The 18,627-nt window shown below is 36.9% G+C and overlaps 1 protein-coding gene across 2 annotated transcripts in view; it reads right to left on the bottom strand.

The window, feature by feature from the left end:
• Window positions 1–18,627, bottom strand: part of LOC135795942 (diacylglycerol kinase eta) — a 35,111-nt gene that overhangs the window by 4,713 nt on the left and 11,771 nt on the right. For both annotated transcript variants that reach the window (XM_065307772.1, XM_065307771.1), the window contains exons 3-9: window positions 4,204–4,284; window positions 3,325–3,467; window positions 2,189–2,476; window positions 1,923–2,125; window positions 1,600–1,796; window positions 473–1,542; window positions 66–409 (exon numbers count right to left, since the gene is read on the bottom strand). In XM_065307772.1, the coding sequence (XP_065163844.1) occupies window positions 66–409; window positions 473–1,542; window positions 1,600–1,796; window positions 1,923–2,125; window positions 2,189–2,476; window positions 3,325–3,467; window positions 4,204–4,284 (2,326 nt within the window). The remainder of the gene's footprint in view (window positions 1–65; window positions 410–472; window positions 1,543–1,599; window positions 1,797–1,922; window positions 2,126–2,188; window positions 2,477–3,324; window positions 3,468–4,203; window positions 4,285–18,627) is intronic.

An 18,627-nucleotide genomic window follows, 5' to 3' on the forward strand; every position in this document is an offset into this window, starting at 1 on the left:
CAACACAACATTACTCGGCACCGGGATTGCAACGGATATCAAACAGGATTCAAACAGATACATACCTAGCATTGAACTGATGTCATCAAAGAGTGACTCCCCTTGAAGAGCGTCCGAATTGGGTGCGGTGTCTGTTTCCGGCGAATCGATGTGATTTATATGGCCGTTGAGGTCTTCTCCATCTGAATCTTTCTGAGGACAGAAGGATCTATCCAGGTCAATGGAAGCAATACTAACTTCTTCATTTGACATTGCAGATAGGATACTACTGCATTCTTTGTCTTCGTCGTAGTTTCGGCAGTCTTCCGGAGAATCGTTGTCCTTGGAACATCCTACATTCGGTTTACTCGACAGGGTGTTGCAGGTGTCCTTGAGGAGTTGTTCTGTGACTTGTTCATTCACTGGAATGCTAAATATAAACATTCACAATGTTAGTATTTGTTTAGTAATAGTTTTCATAGAAATATTTTACTTTTGTATTTGACTTGCTCGTCTGCTATCAGCAAAATCCGGTGGGACAGGTAAATTAATCAATTCCGGGTCTTCAATGGCCGAATCTCTTCTAATATCTGGTAATGGTGAAATATTAACTAGTCGCGCTGTTAATGTACTACTTTGACTCGTTGGGCTTGCACATGAACTAACGTCAGATGTACTACCACTGTCTGCAATCGTTGGCATGACTTTAAGCGAATCCATTTTAAGGTTTAAATCCATCGCTTCTTGAGCAGCCTGCGCTTGCGCCTGCGCCACGCACTTATTACGTTCCTCAACGGCTTGCTCAGTATGTTCCACTAGATGTTTCATTGCCCTTTTTAAACTGTCTGCACGCGCCATCAAATTTGATTTCTCTTTCTCTACAAAGCGGGAAGTTCTTCGATGTTTTCGAAAGTTGATGTTACTTAAATCTTTTTCTGACTTCTCGGAGCGTTTCTCAAACGACATTTCACTTTCTGTATCTTCTTTAACTGTACCAGATGCTGTTGCAGACGTGGTAGCACTTCCACATTGCCGTGCGACTTCATCATCGTCAAAATCCATGTGGAATTGAATATTGGTAGGTGTAGATTCTACCACTGGAGTGTCACTAGTAAGAGTACTGACTAACATGTCTAATTTGTGCTGTAGAGTCTCACATTTCTGAGATAAAGGTTCATCGCAACGGATTAAAGGACTGGTAGATACTTGGTGTACAAGTTCTTTGACTGTTTCACAAAGACGCTTTGCTGATGAAATAATAACGGAAGTTTCGTCCGATTGAAGAATATTTTGAAGATGTGCAATGAGGGTTTCTTCGTATTGTGCGATTTGAGTATGGAGTAAACCTTCAGGTTGACCAGGAGTAAGTGAAAGTTTGGGCATTGCTATTGTGCGTTCAAATGCCATTATACTCCAACGATCTAGAATCTTTGTGCTTGCTTTCTCATATTTTTCTAATAACTGCGGGAGGTGAGTATCATCATCACACGATGAACCCCAACCGAGGACCCGTGCCAGGTCATTGCCTGTACCAAGTGGAAGAACAGCAACCTGACATTGTTTCTATAACAATTTAAGGTTAAGTTAGGTTATGTTTAGTAGTTTACTAGTTTAACATACGTGCATGTCCAATTTATCAATTTCGGATAGTACCCAACCGACAGAACCATCTCCACTGCAGACTAATATCCGAAAAGGATCAAAATGTCGAAACAACCTCAGCCCTAAACGTGGTCCAGTTGAAATCAAGTCAAAAACTTGTGCGGGATTTAATAATTGTTTGAATCTACGTAGAAATTTAACCCCTTGGTTGTCACCTAGTGAGAAACACAAAAAAACCTTCAATAAATGTGTCCCTTATAGAGGAAATCAATCAAGAACGCAGTGTATATCGACGGGTGGGTGAGTGGTAGGAAAAAAGAAAGTGAAAGTGGCGGGCTGACCTGATTTGGAATTGACGAAAACCAGCAGTGGCGAGGAGGCTTGCGGGCGTACGGCCTCCCATGCCTCATCCTGAATTGAGTGGAGCGCCGTAGGTGGCACAACACTTACTCGTGCCACCCCCAGCGGGCAGGCTCCGAGAAATGATGGTCGGCACTGCGTATGCACAGTGGCGCGACACCACAAGCAGCGCCAATCCTGCAATCTGTCGAAAACCCAAACCAAAATAGGAAATTTCCATTTGCGGATTACGCGTGGAATTGCTTACCTGAGCACCGAACCGCAGTTTTTATCGCATGATGCGCACTTTGCGGAAACCGGAAGGTTACCCTCCATCCACTGGTGAGGCATTTCAATGTTACCATCAGCATCTTCAATGATTTCTTTCCCGACAGAAGACAATGTGGTCCATTTGCAGTTGTTAATCGCTTTGGGAGCGCAGCGTTTGTGTACTTTACATTTGCACACCTCACAGCTGAGGCCATGGCTTGTCACACCCCCGAGGGCATCTCTACATACATTACAATACGTTGGTCGTGCATGTGAAGTTGCATACCTAAATAAATCATAAGTCATGAGTAGCTAACCTAACATTAATATATTTAATTAGGTAGTGTTTACTAAAAATGTGATTCGTTTTTACTCTCTTGTTCGAGACATAGTATGTGTCAATTCTTTAGGGTTTTCCCGGCAATTATTCAAATTTTTCTCGACGTAAAAACCATCCTTGGACTTTAACAAACATTTAAAAAAAGAATTGGCCAAATTGGTCTAGGCGTTGTTGAGTTATGCGCTTACCAACTGATTCTGCGATTCATTTTTATATTATAGATATTGTAATATTGTATAACTGACTGGAACATAGATACAAGTAGAAAATAGTTGTAAATAATATTGACTAGTCGTTCGCTTCCAATTAAACTTTGGTGCCACGCGCCGGCGACCGCGATGCGCGATACTTTATCGCTTTTGCCCACTTTGCCCCGGGGTGACGGGTATAATTTTCGCACATCGCACGTGGTTGCTGCCCGCCAACAGGCTTAAACGCGCACAACCCCAGGAATAAATACGAGGGTTAAAATTTTAATCGAATTCGCTTCTATTTGTTTTGCTTCTTTCCCGAGCACAGTCGGCCGGAAGGCGCACGTGCGCCTTGTACAAACTCATCGCGAAATTATTCGCAGCAACTTTTACGAAACAAGTTAATGAGGCGCACGTCAAGTTAGAAAATCGAATGTGACAGATGCGAAATTAAGCATTTAACGGCTCTTTGAACACCGAACTAAAATTGAATCAAATTTAAATCGAAAAAGAAACAAAATTCAATTTAAATTCCATTAAGCCGAAAATCCGGTGTTCAGTGTATCATTAGTGAAATGAATGTCGGCATTTCCGGTTACTTACCAATGATGGCATCCGGATAGACAGTCTGGTTGATCCGGCTCGTGGAAGCGTTTCTGTGAGGCGGCGTTGAGTGCCGCCAGCCAATCCTCCATCTCGCGGCGTGTCTCGGCGCACAACACCAGCGATCGGAACGGGGTGATTAACTGCGAAACGCAAAACAACAGCTCTTCAACCAAACGGGCGTGCGTGAAGTTTATTAATCAAAACTTGCGACAATAGCGCCTAACACTTTAGAATCGCATTGGGAAACAAGCGAGGATGGTGGGAGTATACATCGCATTAGCAAACTTTGGGACCCTGATTATAATTAGGTGAAGACATTTTCAATGCGGGCACGTGGCACGTGGCTTACGAGATTCAACTCGAAATAGAATTCTTAAGAAAGGTCAACCTAAACACGTACAATCAATTTTGAAATTTATTTTTCTTCAATTTTCTTTAAAATTTCACTCAAAAAGTGACAAATTTTTATTTTTCTAATAAAATTTTCAATCCATTGGCGATGCAAATCCATGCGTCGATAATTGAATCATCGGATAAGTTAATCGCGTAACAGTTTAATTATAAATTTGCTTTTATGATCCTCGTCGGCCTGAACGCGCGCTGATAAAAACCCAAAAGCCGCTCGGAACGTTTTGGTTTTATGAACGCACTTTCGACCAACTTGTGTGTGATCCGCGCGATCCAATTATCTTTTGCAATTCAGTGCGGGCACAAAAGAGCGCGTCAAAAAGCTAAAAGCTTCGCCGGAAGTTTCGCGTCGGTTATTTCGGCAAACGCGCCGTTAATCTAATGTCACTATTAATGTCCAGGCACGTGACTCGCACCCAAATGTGATAGAAGGAGTAAAACGTGTAAAAGTCAGCCGTGACTACTCACCTGAAAACTATGATTGACGTTTTTCGTAGAACACTCGGCTAGGCACAGGTCGGTGAGTTCGATTTCATCGAAAATCACAGCCTGGAAAGAGAGATGGCGGGCACATTAGTCGTAGGTAAATGTATATCAACTGGAAGAATTTGCATATTTATTGCTTTTAGGGGATGGTATATATATAGTCAAACACAGTTTCTAAAAATAACTTTCTTTGGATATAAAAGGAAACTCCGTTTAACGATATTATTTTGTTTCATTGAGTCAACTAATGTTACTTTTTTCAAGAGGGTATTTTTAATGATGTACTAGCAGAGCTATTCTAAAATAAAATTAAAAATATAACAACAAGTTTTGTTATATAAAGCGTTCAATTATATCGGAAAAAATAGTGTTGGTTACATCTTCTATAACTCAAGAATACCTGACGAGATTTTAATGATCTGTGATTTGTTTGATTTATTTTCGTGCTGAATAACAGAATAACTATTAAAATATAGGAAATTTTGATTTCAAATGTGTTAAATAAGGGATAAAAATTGATATATAGATTTAATCGCATATATAGTTATACAATTCAATCAGAGATGGCGCTAAAGTTCATTTTAGCAATTTTCATTTATTTAAAACTAGATTTTGACCACGACTTCGTCTCGATAGTGTTTAATAAAAATGTAATTTGTTTTTACTCTCTTGTTCTAGACATAGCATGTGTCAATTCTATTAATAAGATTCGCAATTTTATTTGAAAGAAATTAATTATATAAAGAATTGTTAATAATGCACTTCAGCGCTTCATCTCGGATTCAACTATTTAACTATAACTATGATTAAATCTCAATGTCAACTTTTATCTATATAGTAAAGGGCTGTTTTTAACGTTTTCCCGGCAATTATTCGAATTTTCGCCGTTAAAACCATCCTTGGACTTTAACAAACATTTTAAAATAAGAATTGGCCAAATTGGTCTCGGCGTTGTTGAGTTATGCGCTTACCAACAGAATTTGCGATTAATTTTTATATTATAGATTAATATTCTCTCTAAAATCGAACATAACCCAAACGAATTATGTAGTACTTATAGACGAAACCGCGCGCTGTGGTTCGAACCACAACTACCTACAAATTACAATCATGATCGAGCTTTCCGCACAGCATTTTATACCATTTTAGAGATAGTCAACACGTGATGCACGTAGCAAACAATATAGGCATTAATTACACCAGAATTACGGAATTATAAACACACATACACACACTAAACAAGAAATTTCTAAATTTAGCACATGATACAAGATCCTGTTTGTCTTCGAAATCTAGGCTTAGTTGCAGCGGCTGATCTTGGTCTTTAATAAAGCGTTGTTTTTGTTCGCGGAGGCAATTTCAAGTTTGCAGCCTGTTTGTCTCCTGCTACAGCTACACCAACGCCGTCGTCTTCGCCCGCATCCTCATCGCTCATCCGTAATATTGTAACGGCGCATCCTGATCGTGTTCGGTCAAGCGTAAACCGCACACCGATGACGCATCGCTAGTTAAGACCGGCAAAACATAAAGGATCTAGGACAAGGATTTTTCAACTTTTTGTGTTCCCCAGGGCTTATCATCTACCCTCACCCCACTGGAAACCACCTGCATGTATATAAATAACCACCATGCAAAGCATTAGACTATGCTTGATCGCGAGTGCATCCTTCGGGATCTTCTGAAGTTCCAGGAAGACGCGGTGGAGAAAAGGATGAAAAAGACCGAAAACAACGTCAGGTAAAAAGTTTGTCGTGTGGGCTGGCTCGTAAATTCAATATTGCGCAATGTGTCAGCGACGAAGCACACGCTAAACAGGAAAGAAACAAGAGATAAGTTTGCGGTACTTCGTATATACGTTGGCGTCTGTTTTACGAGCGCTGCCATGCAATCACTCACACTATAACCAAGTGAACAACTGAACAATTTCACAAGTTACATGTTCGAATTGCACTCTCGCATGACGACGCCTTTACAAATTCATAATTTTCTAATTTGCAAGCGGGAGACTTCAACAAAGAGTATACGTTCGTATTACTTTGATACTTTCCTGTTTTACGTTAACAACGTCTCATAATTTCATTTACAAGCTGAGTGATGAGATGGAAATGAAGCGGATGAATATGACGTCACATCAAATAACCTTAAATATATTACATGTAGAAATTTTTAGGTTAAAATATTTCCAGAAATAGAATGACAGAACATAACCTGATATGAGCGATGAAATTAATTCGTGAATTTCAACAAGTCAGGACGGAATCCTGCGAACTAGAATAGTCGCATAGTTAATTGCTGTAAATGAAGGACAGGAATACTCTGAGAATCGGATACCATTAATAATCGTATTATCTGACCACAACGCATTCGTGCCATTTAGGAAGCTCGCAACCACCATCACATCCTTCGATGCCTCACATTTCCATTTCCACTAATACCCTGAAATGCGTGTGTCTCCAAAACGGCAAAACATTCATCAATACACAACACCCGGCGGCTGCTTCGCATATTTGCTTCCAGCTCCCGAAGCATTTCAACTTTGCGATTGCGATGCGGGCACCTGACTGTTTGACATTTGCGCAATTCACCACCACGGCGTTCACCTACATCACACATGCGGTGCTGCGCCTATATTCCATTAGGTTGGGTTTCCTCTATCGGGTCCCCAAAAAGCGAGATGCGCAAACTTCATGTTCATAGCTTTACCGCTTCCCGCTTTCCTGTCTGTCTTTCTGTGTTTGTTCGCTGGCACAAAAGCAGCGCAAGCCAACTTCGAGGAAGTTCTCGACGGAAGAGCTTTATTAAATTCAACATAATCTGATTAGTGATTTAAATACGAGTAGACGCGATTCCAAACTTGGATCGGAGACATCGCTTCAACAACACTACACGTTACAACACTATCATTAAATGATTTAGGCAGCGACACAGGTGGGTGATAAATGTCTAGAAAGCTGCTTTTCCTTTGGGGAATTCAGTGTATCACTGTTTGTAGGCAACCAACATCACTTGTATCATATTAGCCTATATTATATTATAATATTAGCTTTTGTCCGCGACTTTGTCCCGGTAGTGTTTAATAAAAATGTAATTTGTTTTTAACTCTCTTGTTCTAGACATAGTATGTGTCAATTCCATCAATAAGATTCGTAATTTAATTTTAAAGATATTAATTATAAAAAAGAATTGCTTATAATGTACTTCACGCGCCATCTCGGATTCAACTATTTAACTATAACTATGATTGAATCTCAATGTCAACTTTTATCCTACAGAAAAGGGCTGTCTTAAGGGTTTTCCCGGTAATTATTCAAATTTTTCTCGCCGTAAAAACCATCCTTGGACTATAATGAATATTTTAAAAAAGAATTGGCCAAATTGGTTTAGGCGTTGTTGAGTTATGCTCCTACCAACAGATTTTGCGATTCATTTTTATATTATTTAACCTAAAACTAACCTAACCTTCACCAAATGCACATCAAATGCATTTAGCTGGATTTAATGGTACGCAATTGCAGGTACTTGAAGCATTAATTAAAAAATATGACGCTGGCGTTGAAATTTCGATACGCTATGTTTTAAATCTAAAAATTACCTGTAATTAAACCAACACAACATTTTTCCTAACCCAAGAATATACAATATGATTCATTTAATTTATAACCGTTGTTAATTTGTTTTAATTTAATCGCATTTCACCTTGTACATAGTGTATGAAATATCTACCGACCAGCAGAGAGCGGGGCCGAACACATAGCGGACAATTATAATTAATGAAGGCTCTAGTTTCGTTCTTTCTCGTCGCAGCTCGTCTCAATTTGGCATTCTCGGCGCGGCTGGCATTTTTTTTTACGCCCGAGACGTGTTCCTTTCTTTTCGCTTTCCGCCATCCGGAGCGTGCGCGCGTTTTGTTTTCTCGCGTACAATGCGAGACGGATTGCAAGGCCGTGGGCGCCAAAGAAGACTTTGCATATTTTTAATTGCCAACGCGGGCGCGATTACACTTCTTCTTTTTCGGAAACTTTTTCCATTAAACGCGTCGTCGTACAAAATGCACGCGTTCAGTGTTTAATTAGCGAGTTCATAAGTTCCCATCGTTGGCGAAACAAAAGCAAGCTGAAACTGATACAATCGGTAAAGTAATATGGCGCACTCAGGTTTTTCATTTAGCCTTCAGATAGAGAATATTTAACATAACCTAACTTATGTACCTGTGTTGCAAGCGACGCAAAAGGTTTAAAAAAGAAGCGAAGCTTGTTTTAGTTTTATTCCTGACATTATTCATCCATTGAAGAAATTTTCATCCCGCCCGAAGATGTGACTTGATATGCATTCTCAAGGGCGCTCCACTTCCCTTCTGTACCTTGTACAAACGTTTTCCTTGTTGTAGCGCTTTCTGAAGACTTGTTTCCTGCACGCTTAAAACGTTTATTAAAAACACACGCTCTGAAGCATTTTATTTCGCTGACTTTTTTCTGTTGACGACGATGAAGATCTTAGAAGACAATGAAAAAAAGTTGCGCATAAAACACTTTACGATGAGGGTCAGAGTAAAGTTGAACAAGTTGTAAGTGGAAAAGTTGTGGACCTCGTTGAGTATGCTCCCCAGAGAAAATGCATGCGTCACCATTTCAGTGAACCATTCAGACGTCAAACATTCTGTTAATTTCACATGTTGACAAAGTGAAAAATATTTCGCGTAATATTGGTTGCCTATTTCTGCATATTAAGTTATTTCCAATAAATGTCCGGGAATGTTGACAATTTTTGTTTGTTTTGAACATATTTATCGTGATATTTATTGATATTAATTCAGTGAATCGGAAATTTCTATGAATTCGACCAAAAATATGTATTTATTTGCTAATTTGTGTCACTGATTTGTTTGGTGACCTATAACAAACAAATTAATTGTCTCGTTTGGACAGATGTGTACGCAAGCCTTTAATTTCCTGAAAATGTTGACACGTCCCAAATTCAACGGCTTAATGAACCCATTTCACATATTCCGAAGGCCCAATCTACTCCATTAGCTACCAAGTCACCTGTCACAACGTCACACGTGTCATCAGCAGCATCATAATCACATTGTTGTATTGTTGCAACGAATTATTTTATTCCTCGTCAAACGACACTCACACCTCGCTGTTGGATCAATACGCCGCCATTGTCCCACCCCTTGTCGAGGAAATAATTGGAGCAATTTCGCGCGAACGGCATATTTTGACAAGTGGCCGTGCCGCAGAGTTGTTCCCAAGTTTATTAATAATTCGGGAATATCCGCTGAGCGCACGTTTTCAAACTTTGAAAGGTTACTGCATGGCAGCTGAGGGGATAACATCCCTCAAACGAGATGTGATTTATTTTTAGTGCGCTTCAAGTGCACTTGCCTTCCGTCATTATTGATGCAAATGTTAAATATGCATTGATTTGCGGGCAGCCATCTTCTATAACCGGCATGCATTACCATTTGTTATACCTGCCGCTTGCAGATTATCCCGATTCGATATTCTCGAAAGCACTCAGCGCGTTTGCCGTATTACGGGCTGAAAATTTTAATTACTTTTAAATCTATGCGCTTCCCGGCGCGATAGCGGAAAACGCTTTGTTGGCACGAAATACTGCACACCGTGATAAGCTAAAAAGTTGTGTTGTTGCATAATTCAATAAATGCACGCGAAGCGGATCAAGATAGGAGCACGCGCGCGCAAATGAAAAACTAAATACGGAATTAATTTTTTTATTGTTCGACTTTATTGGAAATTGAATGTTATATCCGTTACATCAAACTTCATAAATAATCTTTCAGTAAACAAACGCGCGAAATTCTTTATAAGCTGGATAAAAATAACGCAAAATGACATACAGTGATGGCGTCATTCTTCGTTACAAGTAAATTTATGCATATTCCAGTCTAAATGTTATCTTTTCACAGATGGCGTGACTCATACATCTCATTACGGAGAATATGGCAAATCAATGTCAAATCTGCAATAATGGAAAACTCATAACAATGAAATTTCATCCCGACACTGATTGAATCATAAAAAATTTCTTTTTTTATACATTTTTGTCCAAATTTTAGTTTTTAACCTTAATTTTGTTGTTTTTGTCTATTTCTATCAGATTTCCAAACAAAATTGAATTAATACCCACTTAAACTCGATGTTAGTTTGTCTTGGATGAAACTAATCCGGCTGATGTTTCTATCACCTACTTAAGCAAGTTAAACAAGCAATATTTATTGCTCAGTCAGTAAACAAAGTTTCTTTGATGCGTGGATGAGTAAAATAATATTTGTCTGCTCTTTGGAAATTAGGCACTTTGCTTGTGGATGATGTGTAACCTAATCATTTTCATACGCCAGACGCAATTCACTTCCGAATCCACGTCAACTTGCTGAAATCGTAAATTCGACCGAATGTTAAATATCCTTCTTGAGTTTTCGCCCTGCGTTTGCACTTCTGCCCGTTCGTAAATTATACCTACTCACTCTAATTCCTAATTCGCAATTATTTGTGTTTCTGGCTCTGGTGCTCTGGTTTGAATTTCGCTTTTGGAAGTTTCAATGTCTTTGGGTTTTTCTTGCGCTTCGCACCCGCCCAAGTTTTTTCTGCGTGGTCGACGTCACAAATCATCGTAATACGACCGGCTGGATGTTTATGGGCGCTCAGGTTTTCGGAAATTAAATTTTCCTTTTCGCCTCCTCCACGAGTTAAAGACAAATTAGATTTATGTCGAATTTGTTCTCATTACTTTCGCACGCGTAACCGATTCAAATTGAAATAGTCATTGGGGAAAACAAATCTGATTGATAAATAACACGCGCAAATTTATTTCATATGAAAATATGTAATAATATTTACAGCTATAAAATGAAAATAATTATGCATTCACCGATTATGATATTTTAGTATTAATTCATAAAATAACCACAAATTTACGGAGAATAAAATTGATGTTTTACTTGTTATTAATGCTAAATCACATTAACCCAATTTACTCAACCATTAAAAATACATTTATTATGTTATTACGACTAACTTATTTACGCTATTGATGGACATAACATTATTGATTTAAAATCCTTTTGTTGCTATTTACCAAAGTGGTTCAAATACTATTTAGAGAACAATTGCAGAATAATTGCAAATATAATATCTATAAAAATATAAAAATCAACTGTGTGCATCTATAATATAAAAATGAATCCCAAAATTTGTTGGTAAGCGCATAACTCAACAACGCCTAAACCAATTTAGGCAATTCTTTTTTTAAATGTTCGTTAAAGCCCAAGGATGGTTTTTACGGCGAGAAAAATTCGAATAATTGCCGGGAAAACCCTAAATACAGCCTTTTTCTATAGGATAAAAGTTGAAATTGAGATTCAATCATAGTTATAGTTAAATAGTTGAATCCGAGATGGCGCGCTGAAGTGCATTATTAGCAATTCTTTATATAATTAATTTCTTTAAAATAAAATTGCTAATATAAATGATAGAATTGACACATACTAAGAAAGTAAAAACTAATTACATTTTTATTATACACTACCGAGACAAAAGCTAGTTTTTCATAAAAAATTCCAATTCTCGAAAAAAATGATGAAGAACTCACTCAATGAGCATTACAAACAACTTATTGACTTAAACTAAACTTTAGCATCACCTTGAAAAGAAAAATAAAGTTATATTTAAAAATGCTTTACTCGTACGTTTAACTAGATGCAGACGAAATCTAATTAAAATGGAATGTAAACATAAGTAGCTCTTTTAATTGTTTATATTTTGCGGAGGAAATTAAGTTTTCTCATAAAAGTTGCGCATAATTTCACTTTAGCTATTTATGCATGCAGTACCAACAACAAAATGCAATCTAATTACGTTTTGTTCCCATTTAAGCTCAATTAATTTGCACTTGGTGTATAGTTAATTAATTTTCATTCAACTATTTAGCATAAAGCATTTAGCGCTAAGTTAAGTGATTAAGTTTTTAACGATGTTTACACTGTGATTAGCATTTTTTAAGTCAATTAATTACCATTAAAGAAAGGAATTGTCAACTCTGAGAAACTAAAATAGTAAAAAGTTAGTTACAACTTTTATAACTCATGAACGGCTGAACAGATTTTGATGGTCTATGATTTGTTTGATTTGTCTTTGCACCGAATAACAGAATAACTATTAAAATATCAAAAATTATAACATACAGGGTGTTAAATAATGAATTAAAATTGATATAGAGATTCAATAATAGATATAGTATTCATAGATGGCGTAAAATGCATTATTAGCGTTTCTCATTTCATTAAAAACAAAATTGCGAATTATATTGATTCAATCGAAGCATACAAGATTCAAGAGATATGAAAACAAAAGTTAATTAAAATTTTACTGAAAACAACGAGTTTATAGACGTTTTTGTGTTTAAATAATATAATTAAAACCCTTCTCGTGTCACATGGTCTTCATAAAATCTAATACGTACCAACGTGCATAAAAACAAGCAAAGTGTTTATTTAGAAAGCACTTAGCAGGTGTAAAAATTTAATGTATACTTAGCGGTTCACTCCCATACGTCCCCAAGGGCTCCCCGCCTCACCCTATCCTCCCACACCGCCGCCGCTTATCATTCGTCAATCTGACCGCCCCGGCGTGCTCGTAAAACGCCCGGCCGCGCCACTTTGTCACGTCTGCCGAGGCCATCAATGCGCAAATACTATTAAACTAATTACGACCCTTACTCGTGTACGGAGACATGACGCGTTAATTGAACGGCAGCACGGCGGCGCCAATGACATTCGCAATACGCATAAAGATCGCCGTCGTGATCGCAATCGTCTCCTTTGATCGCCGACACATTGTGACGTGTCACATCACCAGTTGGTCTTTTTCAACCCGAGACAATGTCAATGTCAATATCAATGGAATTTAAGTGTCGCCGATTATAATTTCATTCCTTGCACTCCAAGGGGCCGGTGGTGAGTGGTGTCAAAAGGGGCGTTTGTGCGTTGCAATTCGTGCGGTAATTGACTGATCGCTGCGTCTAATGGAAGTTAAATTGCGCGTTTACGCAGTCGCCACTTGTTCAAACATTTGCCTAATGCAAGCTACTTCGATAACAACTTCATCATCATCATCAGGATCGTCAACATTACCATGTGCAAAAATCAACTAATATACAATATTAAATTACTTTACCATAAAGAAAATGAATAGAAATAAGAGAAGCAATTTTATTTTAAAGAAATTAATTATATAAAGAATTGCTAATAATGCACTATAGCGCGCCATCTCGGATTCAACTATTTAACTATAACTATGATTGAATCTCAATGCCAACTTTTATCCTATAGAAAAGGGCTGCCTTTTGGGTTTTCCCGGCAATTATTCAAATTTTTCTCGCCGTAAAAACCATCCTTGGACTTTAACAATCATTTTAAAAAAAGAATTGGCCAGATTGGTCTAGGCGTTGTTGAGTTATGCGCTTTCCAACAAATTTTGCGATTTATTTTTATATTATAGATGAAATTTAATATAATTAAAATTAAAGAAAATTGTTACGATCAACTAAACCATCTTCAAATTTAATTCAATTTTCTAAATTTATTTTCTCCATTATAATAATAATGATTATCATCACTTATCATCAATTTTATTGAAAACAGCAGTTGCTATTGAATGAATAAACAATATCCTCTACAATTCATCAAAAGCTTCCATGCTTCCATTGAAAACAACACAATAAATAAATTAATTTAATTATCTCCTAACCACTTAACCTCATTCTGCCTTTCTAATATATGCAACCCATAGTGCAATAGATCTATCATCATAATCATCATCATAAAAAAAATCATCGTCATCCAATATATTGTTTGCCTCGTGCATGATACGCTTTTGTGGTTCAAGGTCCAACTTCTTGGAGTGTCGTAGAATTGGAATTAATATTGCAAACAAGTTCAAGGGTGCGCCCGTCAAATGTATTCGTGTCGAGGCGCGCCCGGAACGATATTCGTATCGAGTTAACATAATAAAACGGAAAAAGCCCCCGGTGGCAGTTGCGAGGTGAAACAAGTTGCCATTTTGGCATTTTTAGTGATTTATTAGTAATGGCGCACGCCATGTGGACATATCATTAAGTCCAGCCCACAAACCAAAGCGAATTGTAACGATGTAGACAAACCGTCAAGGCGAGAGAGTTTGATATTTTATTATGAATTATACGCATTCACGTACACATGATGTCTTTGTGCAATAATACAGGATGATTCAAAATTAAATTAATTTATTTGAATTTTAAATTTTGCATTGTTAGGCAACTTCATGTGCACTCGTGCAAACTTGATTGTCTACGTAAAGAATACATTCAACAATTTAATACAATTTGCTACCCACTGTATAATACAATTATGTGCAAACAAATGTTGCCATTTGTATGAATGTAACCGTTGTTCTGCGTAGAATTTTCCATTTTCCTCTCCATTCCCATTTGTGCCGTCGTGGGCTTTGTTTCGCTCTCTTGCAACCGCCCCATTGAGGGCAACCAGTGCGTGCGGTGGTGTGGGTGTGGGCTTTGCGTCAATGTCACGCACACAATTTCGTAGGTGTGCGTCGAATTTTTCGTTCGCATTCTGCGCCGGCTTTCAGGTGGTATTTTGGTATTTTTAATGGAACGCAAACGATTTTCGTCTTCACTCCGGCCACGCTGGCTCACAAGGGTGGCGTGTGCGCTCGCGGCGGCTTTATGCGAAATTTATTGGCAAATAAACAGCGCCTAAATAAACACCGCAAGCTGCGAGCCGGGCGTGCGTGCATTATTAACGTAATCCGGCCATAATTCTTTATTTCGTGAAATATATTAAAAAATTTACGTGCACGAGCTGCGAAACAAAAAATGCAGATTGAATTCATCGACAGACGCGTTTTCTCTATATTGTTGTGATTTCGCCCCATTCAGTGAATAATTTAATAATTACACCTTTCATATGTGTTTGTATTCAATAGTAAACATGAATCATATTCATTTTATGAATAAAAACGTAAACAATTTCATCTGCTAATTAAATTTCTGAAAATATCTTCCATTTTTGTATTATTGGTTGCATAAAATGACGATAAAAATTAAATCAAATGTATTACACTCAATTAGGTAACTAAGAGTTTGTTTTCATTAGAAGCAGTTAAATGGAAAATCAATAATAGGTACCAGTATGTTTTGATGCGTAGATATTGGCAAAATAGTTTAATTGCGACTGCGCGGTACCACTTCTCAGCCCGGTAACACGTCCTTAAACACCATTTTAAGTTGGAATGTATTCTAATGCTCCACATGGGTGTGAAAGTTTAGCGATGCATGATAATTGCCTGAAATTAACATTATGCCAGTTCCAACATTTTCTATTCTTGTCTTTCGTTGTTTGTAATTTGCATATTACGTAAACCTTGTCAATATAACAAACTTACAATTATATTAGTTGATATCAGTTTAATTAATAATTTTACAGAATAGTAAATGTTGCAATATTGATTTTACAATAAAAATATTTTTTGAACAAGAAGAAAACTCTTATTAATAGGATGCATTTAAATGCGAAAATAAGTTTGTTTGTTTGCTACGCTTTAACGTGGAAACTACTCAAGTGATCGTCTTGAAATTTTGTAAACATATTTTCAAGGACATTGCAAAGAACACAAGATCACTTTAATTGCAAAAAAATAACAACATTCTTTTGAAATTCAATAAATAAAAATTTTATTGATAGATATATACACGGCGGATAAACGATTTCATAGTTATAGAATTCACAATGAATTGGCGGTAAAATGCATAATTATCATTTAAATTAAAATTGGAATTGAGAATCTTATTTTCCGACTCGGCACATAATAGGTTCAAGAAACAACAAACCAATTAGCTAGGGAGCTTTCATTAAAATCTACGCGGACGAGGTCGCGGGTAGCAGCTAGTAAATTTATAAAATTTATAAAATGCTAAATACCAGTACAAAATAAAATAAAATAAAATATAAATGTTAGATATTTAAAAGCCAAATAGAAATTGCAGGCACGTTGTTTACATAACTGATGAAGGTTCACTTATAAAGATATATAAAGTAAATGCATCTCTCGCAGCTACTAAGTTGAATACTTTTTTGTGCGTTTAAATCATCTTCGTTCGGGTGTTTAATCAAATTTGCTTTTAAATAACGCACAAAAGCGAAATAAACAAAAGCAAATATTTTATCCACGAGTAAGCTGAAATAATGCTATAGCAACATTAATGCAACAGGAACAAAAAATAATAAAATGTCGTGCATCGCAGCTCAAACAAAGAAAAATAAAATTATGTTATTAATTTTATAAATTAAACGTTCGTTAATTATTTTCGTAACGCACACATAATTACATGTACGTGGCTGAAAGGGTTTTATATAAAGTAAACAAAAAGGAAGGAAAAAATAAAAATAAACAAAATAATATTGTGTACAAACACTTCAAACAAAAATTGATTGGTTGGCAATTTCGCCCGCAAGTCATTCTTAGGTCAGCAAAGCAATTACCTCGAGCTGAAAGTGTAATAATGCTTTGTGCGTTTAATAATAATTTCTCAAAGAAATAAATTGTTGTTTTGCTCAAAGGAAATGAAAAAATTGTAAACAAAATTTGAACTTGACATTATTTTTGGGCGTGCAAAGTAAATACAGGTAATATTACAAGCTGTGTAGTATCAAATATGTTTACTATTTCGTAGTTGATATTTGCGACCTTTGACATTTGGCTAACCTCAAAATTAATTTCAACTCCATCCGTTGGAAAATAACAGTTATATTCAATTGTAATTAACCTAAAATCTATATATCTATATGTATAACATAAAGTTGGTTTAGTTGCAACATTTATAACTCAAGAATTGTTGAACAGATTTAAAATTGAATCGTAAAATTTGTTGGTAAGCGCATAACTCAACAACGCCTTGACCAATTTGGCCAATTCTTGTTTTTTAATGTTCGTTAAAATCCAAGAATGGTTTTTACGGTAAGAAAATTTCGAATAATTGCCGGAAAAACCCTAAAGACAGCCCTTTTCTATAGGATAAAAGTTGGCATTGAAATTCAATCATAGTTTTAGTTAAATAGTTGAATCCGAGATGGCGCGCTGAAGTGCATTATTAGCAATTCTTTATATAATTAATTTCTTTATAATAAAATTGCGAATCTTATTGATAGAATTGACACATACTATGTCTAGAACAATAGAGTAAACCCGGGTTACATTTTTATTAAACACTACCGGGACGAAGTCGCGGGCAAAAGCTAGTTTAAAATAAAATATCGAATTTTAGAGATGAAATTGACACATACTATGTTTTGATTTTAAAAAAAAGGTAAAATTAACTACATTTTTACTAAAAACCGCGCGGATAAAGTCACGGACACAAGCTGTTATTTAATATAATACAAAATTTTGTAAAATATATTCGAATATATTTGTGAAAAATACAATAAGCATAAAATCGTATTTTAGATTTTTCCACGAATATAAAAGAAAATATCGTTCTATTATTAACCTTAATAAACCAGGAGCGTTTTGTTTTGATAGTATGAAACTCTGCACTCAACTAGTAAAAATATACGCACGTCAGCGTATAGTAAAACCGGACATAAACAAAGCATTGAACCGTGCGGCATGCCCGGCGCCTCCACCACGCATGCCACATTGCTTCCGTTTCACCCTTGTGCATTCCCAGCACGTCCCCGCAAGCATCCAGGCGCGTAGAGAGCGCACATGTGTGTCAAACCACACGCTATTATTACGCCGATGCCGCCGGCTTGCGCTCATACATCTAATAAACGCTAATAATGCTAATATTAGCAGATTGAAACTGATTAGCTGCACACACTTCAACTAGGTCTATGTTACTGAAAATATTACCTGCTTCGAGATACACGTCAGTTGTCTTCATGAATGCGGTGTGATTGATGGCTGTGGATACGCGAAATAAAGTTTTTTTTTAATAACACGCTCACTCTGTCAATATTATACCTAACGCTACTATCCGAATATATTTATTTCAGTATGAATACACAATTCCGATATTGCTTTAATTTTAGTTGATTGGATTAACTTTTTTTGCAGCATCAGTGATTGGGTTTTTATATAAATAAATAAATATGAGTTGAATTTATTTAATTTAATTTTTTTACGAATTTAAAATAAAAAATTGCGTGTTTTTGATTGTTGTTATCGTTGATGCGCTGATGTGGTGCTCGCGTCCGTGCGCGCCAACGGCCGGTGAGCGACTGTACGACCGGCGGCGGCGGCAGTCGTCCTGCCGGAGCTGTTGGCGTGAACTCCTGAACCAGACTGGCGGCGCGCCACGAGCCGGAGTGGAAAATCGGTACGAGCG

The sequence above is a fragment of the Atheta coriaria genome, unplaced genomic scaffold, assembly GCF_025399875.1.
Source record: "Atheta coriaria isolate IRGN ID8LTWV9N9 unplaced genomic scaffold, Caltech_Dcor_3.1 hic_scaffold_7_pilon, whole genome shotgun sequence".
NCBI classification, from domain to species: domain Eukaryota; kingdom Metazoa; phylum Arthropoda; class Insecta; order Coleoptera; family Staphylinidae; genus Dalotia; species Dalotia coriaria.